The following is a 15,066-nucleotide window of genomic DNA, read 5'->3' as shown; positions in this document are numbered from 1 at the left end:
AGGAAAACCTTGGAAAGAAGCTACTGACCTCGTCCAGTATGAGATACACAGAGTAAGGAACGGAGGTGGACGGGTTGAACTCTCAGCAAACTCATCATTTACTGAGTTCTTACTATGCACCAGGCATTGATTTAAACTCTTTTTCGGAGTGAAAAAGGCTCATAAGCTTTCAAGATAGGTGACATTACTGTATGCTAACACATATATATGGAATCAAAAAAACCCCAACAAAACTGGTTCTGAAGAACCTAGGGGCAGGACAGGAATAAAGATGCAGACGTAGAGAATGGACTTGAGGACGGGGGGAGGGGGAAGGGTAAGCTGGGACGAAGTGAGAGAGTGGCATGGACTTATATATGCTACCAAATGTAAAACAGATAGCTAGTGGGAAGCAGCCATATAGCACAGGGAGGTCAGCTCGGTGCTTTGTGACCACCTAGAGGGGTGGGATAGGGAGGGTGGGAGGGAGATGCAAGAGGGAGGAGATATGGGGATATATGTATATGTATTGCTGATTCACTTTGTTATAAAGCAGAAACTAACACATCATTGTAAAGCAATTATACTCCAATAAAGATGTTAAAAAAAAAAAGATAGGTGACATTATCCCCATTTGATAGATGAGAGAACTGAGGCTCAGAGAAGGTCAGTAAGTTGCCCAAGGTCACACAAGAGTTGAATTACAGTCTGATGGAGTTCAGTCTCAGTCCTTCCTGCCTGTAGCTCCTTGGTCTCTTTCTGGGCCTTAACCTTCCCCCAAGCCACCTTGGTACCCCCTCGTGAAGGAATGCCTCGAGCCTTCAGCTGATGGGGGGGACCTTCCCCCCGCCTGTGGGGGGAAGCTCACGCCCACACGCCCATAAGAAAAGCACACACCTCATCTGGAGGCGCATCATTCTCTCAAGCGGTGGGGCCATTCCCTTGACACTGTGGGCCCCTGAGCAGTGAAGGGCCCTCGTCAGGGGTTCTCAGGCACAGAAACCCACCGGCAGCCTCTTGCCAGGCTCCTGCTGCGGAGGGCGGGCTAGATCCTCTGGCCCTGGTTCCCCGGCAGCGCTGCTTCTCAAAATCCCATCCCATGCCTGATTCATTCTCGGTTTTCAACAGTCCTTTGGGATGTTGCAGAGAAAGGGCAAGGGAGTGTCTGAATCCCCAAGGGGGTCTGAGCAAACCACCTCTCAGTCTAATTGGGTGAAAAGCTGGGTCCTTTGGCTAGACTCTGTGCTAAATCTCAGTGCCTCCCGTCCCCAGCTCTAACCAAGCAGCTCACAAGTTTGCGGAAAAGAGTTGAGGAGGTGCCGGGGAAGGGGCTGAGACTACACGGAGGGAAGGGAACTTAGGCTACTGTGGACCCTGCCTTCGTGCAAATTAATCTCTGGGATGGTGCTGCCCTGAACCTTGGCACAGGGCCTGGTGAGAGGGCCTGGGTGAGGCTTCAATCCCATCTCAACTGTTAGGTCAGATGCTCTTGAGCAGTGAACGAACTGTGCCACGGCACCTGGTAGTCCTGATGTTAGCTTAAGGAAAGAATTAAAGAGAAGGTACCTTCTTTGCCAGGTGAACCACCAACCACATAGAGATTCCGAAGCAAAATCGACCTCCTTCTGTAAAATGGGGATAATAATAGGATCTACCTTACAGGATTGTTGTTAGGATAAGACGGGTCAGTCTGTGAAAAGCACTTAGTGCCTGGCAAATGTAAACTGCAATATCATTATCATTATATTATTAATATCATTATCATCTTTCTGGGCACGGGGTGACCTGTTATTGAAGTGACCTGTCCAGCCTAGAGACCATGCCCAATGTCACCAAAGGTTAAAAATCACAGCTAGCAGCGGAAAGCTATTTCAGGAAAGGTCCCTGAGATAGCTCACTTCCTGACCCTCTCTCCGAGACCCTCCCAGGCCCTATCCTCTAAAATTAGCACTTCATTTGCGAAGCCACCCCAGCCCCAGAATCTATACATCTTCATATAAATACGCTGCCTTTGGAGCAGCTGTAAAATGCCATTAATTTCAGGAAGTGCTTTGCGGATGGCATACATATTTAACAGCCAAAGCCCAGAGCATTAAAACGGTGCTCGCCTTAGTAATGGGTCTCTAGACCTGCAACATTTCCTAGGGGGTAATTCTGAACTCCGCCAACTACTTATTCATGGACTATTTCACAATTTATTACTGGAAATGTCCAGACAGCCAGTTCACAAGCTCTCTTGGCTGCTAATCGATTGCTCAGTGAAGGTGCCCTCAATTTCATGACTTCGCTCTCTCCTATTGCTCTGGGAGAACAGCCGTAGGAATGGGGGTAATATTTCTCTGCAACAAGTCACAGGAAACAAGAGGCCAGAAAAAGAACCTTTTCCTACTTTTCATTGCTAGGGCTTTTAGTCTAGTTTCTCAGTCTAGTTTCACCAGCGTGAGAGCCGAGTGACAGGACCTGTGGAGTTGGAAGAGGGTGCCTTGGGGGGGGGGGAAGCCAAGGGTCACCTACCTAAGAGCTCTGTTCCCAAGCCCCTTCTGGCTTAGGCCATCTCAACACACACCTGCACACGCACGCGCTGTGTATGCACACAATGCCGCTGGCACGAATACACCGCATTCTCGGATGGTCTGACCTGCTCAGACACGGAAGCCAAGGACCCTGGCCCCCAGGCCTCGGCTTCTGCCAGTTAGAACCAGGACAGAGCATTAGGAGTCCAGTCCTCCCAGCAGGTGGGGCCTAGAGTGGCTCCTGGCCTGGGATGGTTCTCCCAGCCCACATCCTGGTCTCCCCAGCTTCTCCTCTCTTGTGCCAGGTGTGCAGGTCCGGCTTGCCTAGCAGTTGCACCTCAATGGGTTACAATGCGCACATGGCACAAACACACCCGACGGTGCACGTCCAGACACCTGTGTGTAGCCAATCCCACACCTGCACAGGTGCCCACACGCGTGCCGACACCACTGCTCACTTCAGCAGCCCCAAGAACCCTGAACCTTCCAAAGCAGGCCCCCCCAGAGCGAGTTGAGTGTGTTTTCTTGGTGTGTGAGCAGAGCTTTGGGCAGATGAATTTTTCACGAGCTCACGGAAGAGCGAACCTGAGCAGAAGCTGGGGCCTGGCAGGGAGAGGGTGGGGAGGGCAGGCTTCCAGCCTCTTGCTGCTGCTGCTGCTTCCGCCTCAGGAAGGGGGAAGAGCCCGTGGCTCTGAGGGATCAGAGAGGGCTCTGTCCGGGCTCTGTCCATCTGTCTGTCCAGGGTAATGCGACCTTATCACCTAACCCCGGGATTCAGGATGGAGGAGGAGAGAGGGGGCTTTGGGGGCAGCCCCCATATCTCCCTGTGTTCTCTGCCACATCCAGATCCCAGGGACCAGAAGAGGAGGAGAGACCCCCCTCATCAGGGTCTCAGGTCCAGCCCTGTTCTCCAGGGCAAAGCTGGGGGATGTTCTTGCACCCAGGCTCGGTACCTGCCTGTCACTCAAAGCACTGTTGCCCTGACAACACACTTCCAGAGAGGCGGGGCCAGTGCTCTCCGTGGGAGGTGCTGGCCCTGCTTTCAGGCTGCCAAGCTTGGGGTTGGGTTTTCAGCCAGAGCGTCTGGGCTGGGCCGGGCTGGACACTCCCCACAACTGGTGCTGCTGTCCCCAAAAGCCCAAGCTGAGAGCACTGTACCCTGACCAACCCCTCCAGGGCTCTGGGACATGCAGACCACGCTGAGACTTTCAGGAGACTCCGAGGACATTTTCAGCTGGACACAGAGTTTCTTGGGGACCAGTGTAAAGGCTGTGTGTCACATCCTCTGTCCCCGCTCTGCCTCCGGGAAAGACTGGGCTTCTCTCAGGGAAGAAGTAGACCCAACTATCCATGATCTCTGGACAGTGGGGCTGGAGGAAGCTGGATCACGGGTCACTCCCAGACCATGCGAGTATCTGACCCTGCATAATGGGGTGAGGATGGTGGGACATCTGCTTCAAGTGGGTCAGCAGCCATGTCAGAGGTCAAGGCAAAGGAGCCCAGGGGTAGGGGACTATCACAGTGTCAGGGTCAAGGGCTCAGACCCTGAGGTGGTGGTTGGGATGTAGAGCTTTATGTATCAGCAGGAGATTAGAGCTACGAGGGGCTCAGGAGGTCACAAACCCTAGCGCTTGCAGGGACCAGTCAGGAAATGCCTGTATAAGAAGCAGCCAGGAGTAAGCAGTATGGAATGGTGGGGTCTGTGGTGAGCCAGGGAATGCCCACCAGGCCTTAAAGACATTCAAGTCCAAGCTCAGAGTTTATAATGCACCCTGACAGAGATAAGCTCTGTGACCATGGTCAGGGGTCAATCTTCAGTGAAGTTCAGGGCCCTGGTTGTGGATGGAAGCAGAGGTTTTCTCGAGAACTCTCATTCTGCTTACTTAAAACCCGAGCTTACTGGGGACTGGATTTATAATCAATAATAACAAGAGCAGCCATTACTTAGACAGCACACACTCCGTGACATTTATTGTTATTAATCATTCATCCTCTCAACTCCATGAAGTAAGGACAATTATTATCACCTCTCTTTCGCAGATGGGGAACAGAGACACCAAATGACTAAGCAGTTTTCCAGGGTAGTACAGCTAGTGAACAGTAAAGCCGGGACTCAGACCCAAAGGTTTGAGTCTCTTAAACGTCACAGTCTGGCCCTTGTGTCCTGGTCACACTTGCATGTCGCCAAGAGCTCCTGGGCTCCCGTTTGCCCGGATGAAGGGCAGGGGAACCGACGGAGCTGCATCCAGGCTGCCAGCCAACGGGGCTTCTCTCCTTCCTTGGGGTGCTGAGAGCCAGCTGGACGATGTGGGCGGGGCCCTCAGTGAGCAACTGAGTGCAGCAGGTCAGGACCTTTGCAAGAAGCATCCAGTATTGCCCAAGAAACTGTGAGAAGAGCACAGAATAGCTGCGCGATTCTACCTCTGCAGCTGTAGATAAATTCCCTGTGGCTTTGCAGAAGGGTCTTATGCCCTTGAAACCGGGCTGCTGTCACTTTAATAAAATTTAACCCTGTGGTCACTGAAGGTGTGTGTATTTTGCACCCTTTTGGTATATTATCTTTAGCTCCCCTCTTACCGTTAGAGTATTGTTTTGTGGCTGAATCAACTCAACTCATTTAATTCTCTCTCCTAATCTCTCTGAGCACCTCCGTTTTACCTTTTTTCAATCTCGTCTTCTGAAAAGTGTTTTCTTTGTATCTCGCATTGTATGCAGCTCTGCTTTTAATCTTTGGCCGCCTTTTTATTAGTTTATTTTTACCCTTTTATATTTTAGCTTTCTCACACTTTCTTCCTTTTGCTTTCTGACATTTTGGGTTTACATTCTTCGCCTTCTCTAGCCAGAGCTGTTAATTATTTATTTTATTTTTTTGTCTGTCTTGGTAGCTTTCCTTTTAATCTCATTCCTTATTTTCATTTTTCTCTTTATTATTTTCCTTTTCACCTTTATTTTGTTCTCTTTCAACTTTCCTTTTATCTTTTCTATTTTTATCCACATTAATATTCCTTTAATTGCTCATCACACTTCCTTCTAATCCCTTTGCTCTTTTCATGTCTTTTTAATCTTTATTTTTTGCTTTATTCTTTTTCATTTATTTTTTATTATGTTATAGGTGTACAATATAGTGATTCACAATTTTTAAAGGTTATACTCCCTTTATAGTTATTATAAGATATTGGCTATATCCTCCATGTCATATACTACAGCCTTATTTTATTTTTCATCTCTAAATTTTTTGTTTTTACAATTTTTTCCCCTGTTCCTGATGAGATCTTTTGACTTACTGGTTTTATAGCTTGATATTTATATTTTTTTAGTTAACAAAATGTCAATCAGGCAGGCAGGATGTCTGGTTTTGGGGAAGATGCCAGTGAGGGTCTCACTCCCGAAAGGTGGGTGTGGAGAGGTGTCTCCCCAGCCATCTCCTTCTGGCTCTATCAGCAGCATGTTCAGAATTGCTAGGTCTCCATCAGCTTTAACGTGGATCCTCTAAATAGTCGTAAGCCTGGAGACTGGGGATGACAGCCATAGGCTACAATTGCTCCCTGGAAGCTGACGGTGCCCCTGGAGTCTGCTGCTCACTAGATTCTTGGGAGGGTGGGATTTAGCTATTACATCCCTTCTTCCTCCATGGTGTCCGCCACCCAGCCACTGAGCACATACCTGGCCCTAGAGGGAGGGCATAGGACCGTCCAGTAGGGCCTGGCCAAACCAGCTTGAGCTCCCTTTTTTGGTACAGAGTGACCTCAGCACATGGTCCTGACAATCATATTTGCTTCATTATAAGGAGAAGCTGACCAGGGCCAAAATTGTCCTCGAAGGGCCTTTGGTCAGAATCCACCGGGCTGTGATCAGGCTGCCTCCCCACTACATGGACCAGCTTGGGCCCCAAGAGCAGTGCTACGTCTCTGAGAGGGTGAGTCCTGAGCCTCCGGACACCCTGGAGGCCTTCCAGGTGGGGCTGGTGCACGTGGAGTGGGCACAGCACTGGCCAAAGGAGGCTAGCAGCCTGGGTGTCCTTCTGCTCGCCCTGAGTTTCAAGGCTCACAGAGCCTGGGAGACCCCAAAAGCCGTTCCTTGGGTTGAAATGGTCAGAAGAAGAAAGCACTATTCAGTCCTGGGCAGTGGAGGGAGGGTGGCAGGGAGAAAGGTCATAGCCGTGGCCAGGAGCACTCGGGACAGGACACTGTGGGCGGTGGCACGTGTGTGGGCTCCCAGCACCTGCCGGGCTGGGGGGACCAGTGGGAAGGGCCTTTTTCCTGGGAACTGGGGTGGAAGAGGTGGACCCCAAGTCCTGGTGCAGAAGGCAGGTCACCCCTCCTTCCTTCTACCCATCACAGTTCCTATCAGGCATCAGGGGCTCAGGGACTGGGTGAGAGTGAGATGCAAACACACAGGCCTCTGCAGCAGGGCTGGCCAAGCAGGTCCCAGACAGGCAGGAGGGCTGGCCTGCTCTGCCTTTGGGAAGAGGCTGCTCACAGCCACCTCCTGGGGTCTCTGGCCTGTGGCCACGAGCAGCGTTGCTGTCTCCCATCTGCTCGCTGGGGGCTTTCTGAGGGACCCTCAATGTTTCCACCTTCCTCCCCCATCTTCCAGCCTCCCAGCAGCCTCATAAGAGATGCCTGGCCTGTGCTGGGTGGGGTGATGGAGAGGTCTTTCCAACCCCGACGGCCAGCCCGCCCCAGCTCACAGCCGCTCCTGCAGGGCTGCAGCTCTTACCAGCACAGTGGTGACGATGAGGGACCTGTTCGTCAGAGAGTCGGTGACGTTAGGACCTCGGCCTCTGGCAACCTCCGTGATGTTAAGCCCCTCGGCAGGACTCCACACCCCAACCTGGATGGACAGACAGATGGAGAACAGGAGGCTGAGTCCGTGGTCTCTCCATCCTTTCTCCACGCCAGCAACCTCCTCGTCTCCTTCCCATCCTTCATGAGTATCGTCATTGCTAATGTGTTTCGAGCTAACATTTCTGGCAACCCTGCTGCCTCCCTCCTTCCCAGAGGAAGACCCCAAGGTGTTCAGTCTCCTGAATTCTGCCACCTCCCCATTTGCTAGCAAACCCGCCACAGCTGGAAGGGAAAATGCAGAGGGAGAAAACGAACATAAAGGCGGCCCAGGGAGCACAGCGGAAGCCAGCCTGGGATGAAGCAGACGCCATGAGGAAGTCAGTTAGGGTTAGGGCCAGGTCCTGCCCTGGGACAGAGTCACCCTGAGCCTGGGGGGCCTCCCGCCTCCTGGGGAAGACCTGGGCACCCAGCTGCTCACTGGGTCTCAGCGTGTGCCAGCTCTGGGGCCAGATGCCCTCCAAAGTCCAGGACAGGGCCTGGGGCGAGGGAGATGTCTCCTAGGCATCTGTGGAAGGACAACGAGATGTGTCACGTGCACGAAGGCAGGCGTAGCAGGACGCTGGTCTTTGCAGCTATTTGGGGGCAGAATAGAGTAGAAAACCCTCACTGGGGGCACTGGATGCCACTCACTTAGAAGGCAGTTTGCTTTGTGGTTTTACACCTAATGGTGGCAGACACTCTGGCCGAGGTGGCATAACCTCTGTCCCCATGGTGCCCTTGTGGATACGAGGCCTGGGGCTGGAGGGAAGCAAGGGAAAATCAAGTTTACAAATCGTTCTAAAGCCCTGGGCCTATTGAAGATCCTCTGGGACCCAACTCTGCCCAGCTCTGTGTCCATCGCAGTTCCTCTCTCTCAAGGAAGGTTCTGGCCTGCCCATTCTGTCCTTGTCCCAGTTGGGGTGGGGTACTCAGGAAACTTAATCAATTAAACAGGGAGGCCGAATGCAAACATCCCATTAAGAGAGCTATGCATAGCAGAGAGACATGTAATTATGCTTGCGTCATTCTGCCTTAATCCCCCCAAAGCCACCGGCTGGAGCTGGCTGGATCAGTTATGACCCGGCTTAGCAAACAGAAGTGATGAGAGGCAGAGCAGCTGTGTTTGGGGGCTCAGCACCCTCTCCGGGCAGCATCTCTGTCTATGCAGACCCCGCCCCCAGAGCCAAGAGGAGAGCAGACAAGCAGACAGCGTCAAAGAGGCTCTTCTCTCAAGGGGGCTGAGCTCAGAGCCCAGCCCAGCATGAGGGACCCCAGCGGTGGGCCTGGGTGCAGGAGGCGCGCAACAGACAGCTGGCTGGCGGCCAAGTGACCAGCAGGAGCTCTCACCCCAGCAAGCATCTACTGAGCTCCAACTGCAGGACCTGCTGGACACCAGGTGCCGTGGGATTGCGAGAACAGTTAAGACTGAGGAGGACCCAGGCTTCAGAGGCTCTCCGCCCTCAATCTGCTCACCTGTGTCTAGGTATAGTAAAGAGTTTTTCTCGAGTAGTAGCTGTGGTCGATTTGTGTCATTGCTGGAGGGCTGGCGGGAGCTGCGGGTAGGCTCAGATGGCAAGAGTGCTCTGATGGGCAACTACTGATGCCTGCCACAGGCGCAGGAGTGGGAGGTGGTGGCATACCTGCCATCTAACTGCCATCCTTAGAATTTTAGGCTATCCCCAGAGATGGAGAGCTGAGACAGCGACTGAGACAGACTGAGTGACAACTATTGCAGTAGTCCTGCCAGAGGAGGAAGGGGGCTCCCTAGCACTGCAGGAGTTTAAATTGGAGCTGGCAGAGTGCTTGATAAGCTATAGTTTGAATAGGGTTGGACCAACGGGCCGCGATCATCTTAGGAGCAGAGGGCACAGCGCCTGTCCTTAGGGGACTGATGCTGTATGTGGCTGAAAGAGTTGCAGAAGAGCGGTTGCCCTGGCCACCCGGCCCCAGCACAGTGGCCCCATGAGTCCGTGGGAAACTCAGGATTGAATGAAGTCACCTCGGCCACAAAGTGCAACACAGGCAGCGCCAGGTCCATGACTGTGGGAATGAACCAAGGAAACAGGCTACTCGTGCAACTGGGGAGCTCGCAAGGGCAAAGGCCTGGAGGTGCAGGAGGGAGTGGGTATGACTGGGCCATGGGGAACGTTTGTGGGTGGGGCAGTGGAGACTAGGCCTGGAGAGGCAACCGGGGCGTTTCCTGGAGAGCCTTCGAGGCCGGGTGAGGGACTGATACTGAATGCTTTGGCACTGGGGAGCCATGCTCAGTCCCAGGGCAGGATAGAGCTTCATCTGTGTGTACACTCAGGATGGCTGGAGGGCCCGGGAGTGGAGGTGGGAAGCCAGGTTGGGGTGTTAAAATAATCCAGGGAAGAGGCCCGGACCAGAGAGGGCAGAGGAGGAGAGCAGAGGAATCAAGGGTTCCTGAAGGATCGGGGTGGCCACTTCACTTCTGGCCTCTTTGCATTTTAGACACCCCCCTCTCCCAGGGTTGGAGAGGTGCCCTGGTGGCTCCCAGAGACCAGCCTGCTGTGGGAGAGGGTGTGGCTGAGCCCCTAGCTCCGAGGTCCCAGGGGCTGCTGAGAATCAGGGGCTAATGTGAAATTCCCTTCTCAGGTCAGCAACCTGACTTTGTCAGAACATGCTGAAGGTTCCCAGGGATCAGAATCGGCCCCATTACAAACATTTCTATGGCAACCAGATGGGAGGCCCAGCCCCGTGGGCTTGCTTTCTGCATTGAAATTCCCCGGAATCACAGAGGCCTGAGAAGCGTACAGTGGGGAGTTCAGAATCCACCTACTTCAACCTCTCTCCAAGAGTAAGAATCACCTCCAGTCCCCCAGACAAGCAATCGCTTTGTTCAATCTTTGCTTAAATGTCTCCAGTGACAGTGAGCTCATTACTCCCCATGAAGGCATCCCCTGGTCATTAGAAAGTTTCTCTTACCTAAGGACACGTCTGTCCCTCTGCCCCATGACAGCCCTGCAGGGACTTAGTCCGTCTGCCCCTTGAGCCTCTCATCTCCTTTCCAGGGTAAGCATCTCTGATGGCCCTTGCTCACAGGGTGATGGTTTCGGTATCTGCCATGGACAGGCCACTGGGTTCTGCACCCCTCCAGTCTGAGAAGGCCTTCATGTTCTCTGATGGGCCAAGGCACTGGCCACACTGGGTCATGTTGAGTCCCAAGGGGGCAGATGGACTGGGTCTTGCCCCCTCGCTCTGGGTCTCTGCCTGGGGTCTGTTTAGGGGATTTAAAGAGCCTCTGCTTGTTGGCCTGCCCTCCCACTCCTGAGCCCACACACCTTCTCTAGGCCATCTTCCTTCAGGCTGATGATGTCCAGATCGAAATCCATCCGTAAGCCACTGGTTTTGTTGAAAACAATCCTTCCCGTTAATCCTTCCCATTGAGCCTGCCGGAGGGGAGAGGGCAGAGCAGCAATTCCTCGGGCTCATAAATCATCATTCGGTACAACTGTACAATGCTTCATTTTAATTACTCCTTGCACTGATACTGTTCCCCCAAGACCATGATTAATTAATAATCACCTCCATCATTGCTAGGGCTGTGGTACGAGCCAGCAATTTCCATAAATTCTATTATGCTCTTCAGCCAGCTTTACACTCGCACCTTCTCATGTACAACACCGATCATAGATGCGCTCAGATGAGCCCCCGCCTTGAAGCCACGAGAAGGGGGAGTCCACGTTGGGTCCCCAGAGACGGGCAAGGAGGCAGGCAGGCAGGCCGCGGCAGGCGAGACCTGCCGAGGGGCAGAAAGCCAAGGGGCCAGGCCAGCTCTGGCTGTAGGACCAAACACTTGGGAGTAGCCCCCAGAGAGCCGGGGGTGACAGAGAAGGTCTCCCACCCCTGCCCCTGCTCCACCCATGCCCTGGTTAAGAACTGGGGTCAGAATACAGGGTCCAACCCCAGTTGGACCTGGGATTTCATTTCACCTCGCTGCCTCAGTTTCCTCATCTGTAAAATGGAACGAATAATATTACCCATCTTACCAAAATGCTATGAGGGCGAAATGAGTTAAGTCCCTTGAAAAATGGAGAACAGTGCCTGGTACAACCTAAGACCTGAATAAATGGTACTTTTGCTACTTTTTCTTGCCTTTAGCATCATTAACACAGAGAGAGGCAGGCAGAGGTTCAGAGAAGGAACAGGACCCAAACTAAGAAGGGCTCCATCTTCTAAAGGAGGGGTTGGCAAACTATGGGTCAAAGCCCAAATGGGCCCGTTGCCTGTTTTTTTTTTTTCAGTACGCGGGCCTCTCACTGTTGTGGCCTCTCCCGTTGCGGAGCACAGGCTCTGGATGCGCAGGCTCAGTGGCCATGGCTCACAGGCCCAGCCGCTCCGCGGCATGTGGGATCTTCCCGGACCGGGGCACGAACCCGTGTCCCCTGCATCGGCAGGCGGACTCTCAACCACTGCGGCACGAGGGAAGCCCCATTGCCTGTTTCTGTAAACAGTTTATGAGATCACAGTCACGCCCGTAGGGTTTACCTATTGTCTTTGACGGCTTTTGAGCTGCAACTTTGCAGTTGAACAGTTGCAATAGAGACTGGTCTGCAAAGTCCAAAATATTTACTACCTGACCCTTTTTATAGAAAAAGCTTGCTGACTCCCCTTCTAGATACACCTTGCCTGCAGGCCCGTAGCGTTAGCAATACAAGGGGCTTCACACTGCTCGCCTCATGCAGCCTCCACAGCAGCCTCGGTGTGTGGGCCCCGTGGGTTCCTCACCCCACTGGGGTCATGAACTTTGCAGATCCTGGAGAGGGCTCCAGAGCCTCTCCATGGCTGAAGGTTCCCCTTGCACTCACAATACGACCCACAAGTTCACGGGTTCCCAGATCCCTGGAGGCCTATCTATAGATTCCACATTAAAACCCACGGGAGGGCTTCCCTGGTGGCGCAGTGGTTGGGAGTCCGCCTGCTGATGCAGGGGACACGGGTTCGTGCCCCGGTCCGGGAAGATCCCACATGCCGCGGAGCGGCTGGGCCCATGAGCCATAGCCGCTGAGCCTGCGCGTCCGGCGCCTGTGCTCCGCAACGGGAGAGGCCACAACGGTGAGAGGCCAGCGTACGGCCGAGCACTCGGGCAGCTGTCCGGCACTGTCAAGTCTTGTGTATTAGCGTGTAGACAGGCATGTGTTATATTAGCTCAGGCGGAGGGGCACGCCTAGGAGGGTTCTGGGACTCTGGAAATCAAAAGGGGATGGAAGGAGTGCTTTGCACAAAGCATCCAACCTCTCTGAGCTTCGGGAAGAGGAAAATGACCTATTTCACGGGTGGTAACAAAAGTGCATAAAGGGCTTAGCACAGTGCCTGGCATATACAACCCCGGCTATTATTTTTCCTTAGTCAGCCTCCTTCCATAGGGCTTCCGTGGATTAGGGCTGGCCCTTGGCTGGAGGGGGAGGGATGGTCACTTGGGCCATGGCCTGAGGCCTCAGGAAAAACCCTATCACAGAAGGCTCATCCGTGATTAGCTTCCCTGCATGAGCTCATCCACTTCACATCACAGTCCTGCAAGGTGGGTGTCATGATTGCCCCCATTTTACAGTCATGGCCACTGAGGCTCGAAGAGGGACTGAGCTCTGTGGGTCCCAAGTAATGGTGCCGGGCAGATTCTCACTGTGCTCAGTGGAGCTGAAGAGCTGGGGTCATCATGCCCAAGTTGACTGGGGAGAGTTTATGAAGCCCAGGGAGCTGGAGATTGGGGTTGGGGACGGAGATTTAAAGATGCATCTGACTCAGAGAGCAGATTGGTGGTTACCAGTGGGGAAGGGGGTTGGGGCATGGGCACACGGGGCGGAGGGGTCAACTGTATGGTGACGGATGGTAACTAGACCTTCAGCAGTGATCGCTTTGTAATGTATACAGATGTGGAACTATAACGTTGTACACCTGAAACTTACATAATGTTATACATTATTTTACTTCAATTAAAAAAATGCATCGGTGACGGTGAAGGCCACTGTATATGACTTCACAGGAAGGCTCAGCTTCCTTGAGGCTCGCTCCCCAGCCCCTCTGCCTTCCCCCTCCTCTGCCTGGGGCCCCTCCCCCCTTGGGCTACCTCTCAGCCCCCAGGGAAATCACAGCAGGTGCCTTCAAACCTGCACTGGAGGGAAGCCTTCCTCCCTGTCAGCTACAGAGGAATTAAATGTCAGCAGGTGCGTGGCCTGTCTGTGGGCAGTCGGGCAGGGGCAGGGCCAGGGCAGGGAGCCGCTGGCAGCTCCTCCCCGTGACATTTCCCAGCCCTCCCGCCCCTTCCAGCTGCCACGCAGGACTTGCTAAATGAAAGACGCTTCACACGCTCTGAACTCCGGTCTGGTATTTTCCAGCTCCTCTCGGAAATGCCAAGTCTTTAAAATGATTTACTGTCACGCAGGCAGATGGGGAGACAGGCAACTTGGGAATGGTCTGAGGGAAGACGGTGTACTGGGCTCAGGCAGGGTACCTGAGTCCCGGGGGTGGCCAGCTGTAGGGCCATGAGGGAGCCCCGCAGCTGCTCTGGGCCTCGGTCTCCACTTCCCTAAAATGGACTGGAGACGAAGTTGTTTGTGAAAGGACTCTGTGAAGAAGAGTGAATGGTAAGGGCTGTTCACTGGGCCGGGGCCAGGAAACAGGAGGGCCAGGTATGCCAGTGTGGGCCGGTCGGTGCCGGTGCCGGGTTGGGGGGTGGTGGAGAAGGAGGCTACCCTTTCTGTGACACGACAGTGACTCATCTGCTCCCTTTAGGGCTTCAGGACTGAGCCTCGAGCGCTGCGGGGGGCAAGGGTGAATGGGTAGGGGACGTCCCTGAAGCTCTGGGGCCTGGAGATCCTCTTTAGCTGGAAACCCACCAGGGAGCAAGAAGCCAGAGTGACGACAGTCGTGATGATAGAAATAATAGTAAGAGCAGCCAATCAGCTTGGCACTTGCTCTGTGCCAGGCGCTGCCCTAAGTGCTTCACACACCACAACTCACTTACACCTACAACAGACCTGGTATTATCTCCATTGTACGGGAGGACCTGCAGCACAGAGAGGTTCAGTAGCTTATCTAAGGCCACACAGCTAAAAAGTAGTTAAGCTTCAAAGACACTTACGTCTGGCTCCTAAGGGTCCTAGGGTTGTGGGCTCCGTCACTGAGAAACCCATGCCAACCTCTAGCTACTGGGTTGGAGCCTGCCGAGGAAGGAGGCTCACGGGGCTGGAAATCAGGCTTTCGAGTTCCCAGAGAACAAGCCGGTGAATGCCCAGGCCAGCCAGGCCTCGCTCAGGGCATCGGACAATCAGACTTCCTCCGCAGTTCTGAGGGGTAGGATGAGAAGGAACTCTCATTGTCCTCTTCTACCATAACATCTGATACTGGAGCCCCTTCTAGGGCTGAGGGGACTGGTGCCAAGGATATAAGTGCTCCCTCATGATGACTACTAGCTGGTGTTTGCCAGGTGAGGCAACTAACACTCGGGAATGTCCAGGAATTTATCTAAAGCCGCACAGCTGGTAAGAGGCAGAGAAAAGCCCAAAGGCAGTGCATCAGACTTTAAAGCCGTATGCCTTTTAGTGTCTTTCTAAAACACAGGAGGTGTCACTGGCCTCGTCCCAAGCAGTCATGGTGAACTGGGACCTCCGGACAAGCTGCTCTGTCTGCTGAGTGGTGGGTTTCTTTGCTATTTACCCTCACTGTGTGGCCTTCCTTTGTGTATGGGATTACGTTCATTAATGGGATGACTTGATGGACGTCTCCCT

At 53.4% G+C, this 15,066-nt stretch overlaps 1 protein-coding gene across 1 annotated transcript in view; it reads right to left on the bottom strand.

The window, feature by feature from the left end:
• The window catches only part of GRIK3 (glutamate ionotropic receptor kainate type subunit 3), a gene marked incomplete at both ends in the record, with an annotated part of 231,117 nt that overhangs the window by 40,354 nt on the left and 175,697 nt on the right, over nt 1–15,066 (bottom strand). The window contains 2 exons of the mRNA XM_082660349.1: nt 7,212–7,325; nt 10,621–10,728. Coding sequence (XP_082516475.1) covers nt 7,212–7,325; nt 10,621–10,728 — 222 coding nt within the window. The remainder of the gene's footprint in view (nt 1–7,211; nt 7,326–10,620; nt 10,729–15,066) is intronic.

Source organism: Grampus griseus, assembly GCF_964374135.1.
Source record: "Grampus griseus genome assembly, chromosome: 1".
NCBI lineage: Eukaryota > Metazoa > Chordata > Mammalia > Artiodactyla > Delphinidae > Grampus > Grampus griseus.
Note: the sequence above shows the minus strand (reverse complement) of the source record. Positions and strands in the feature narration are given on the sequence as shown.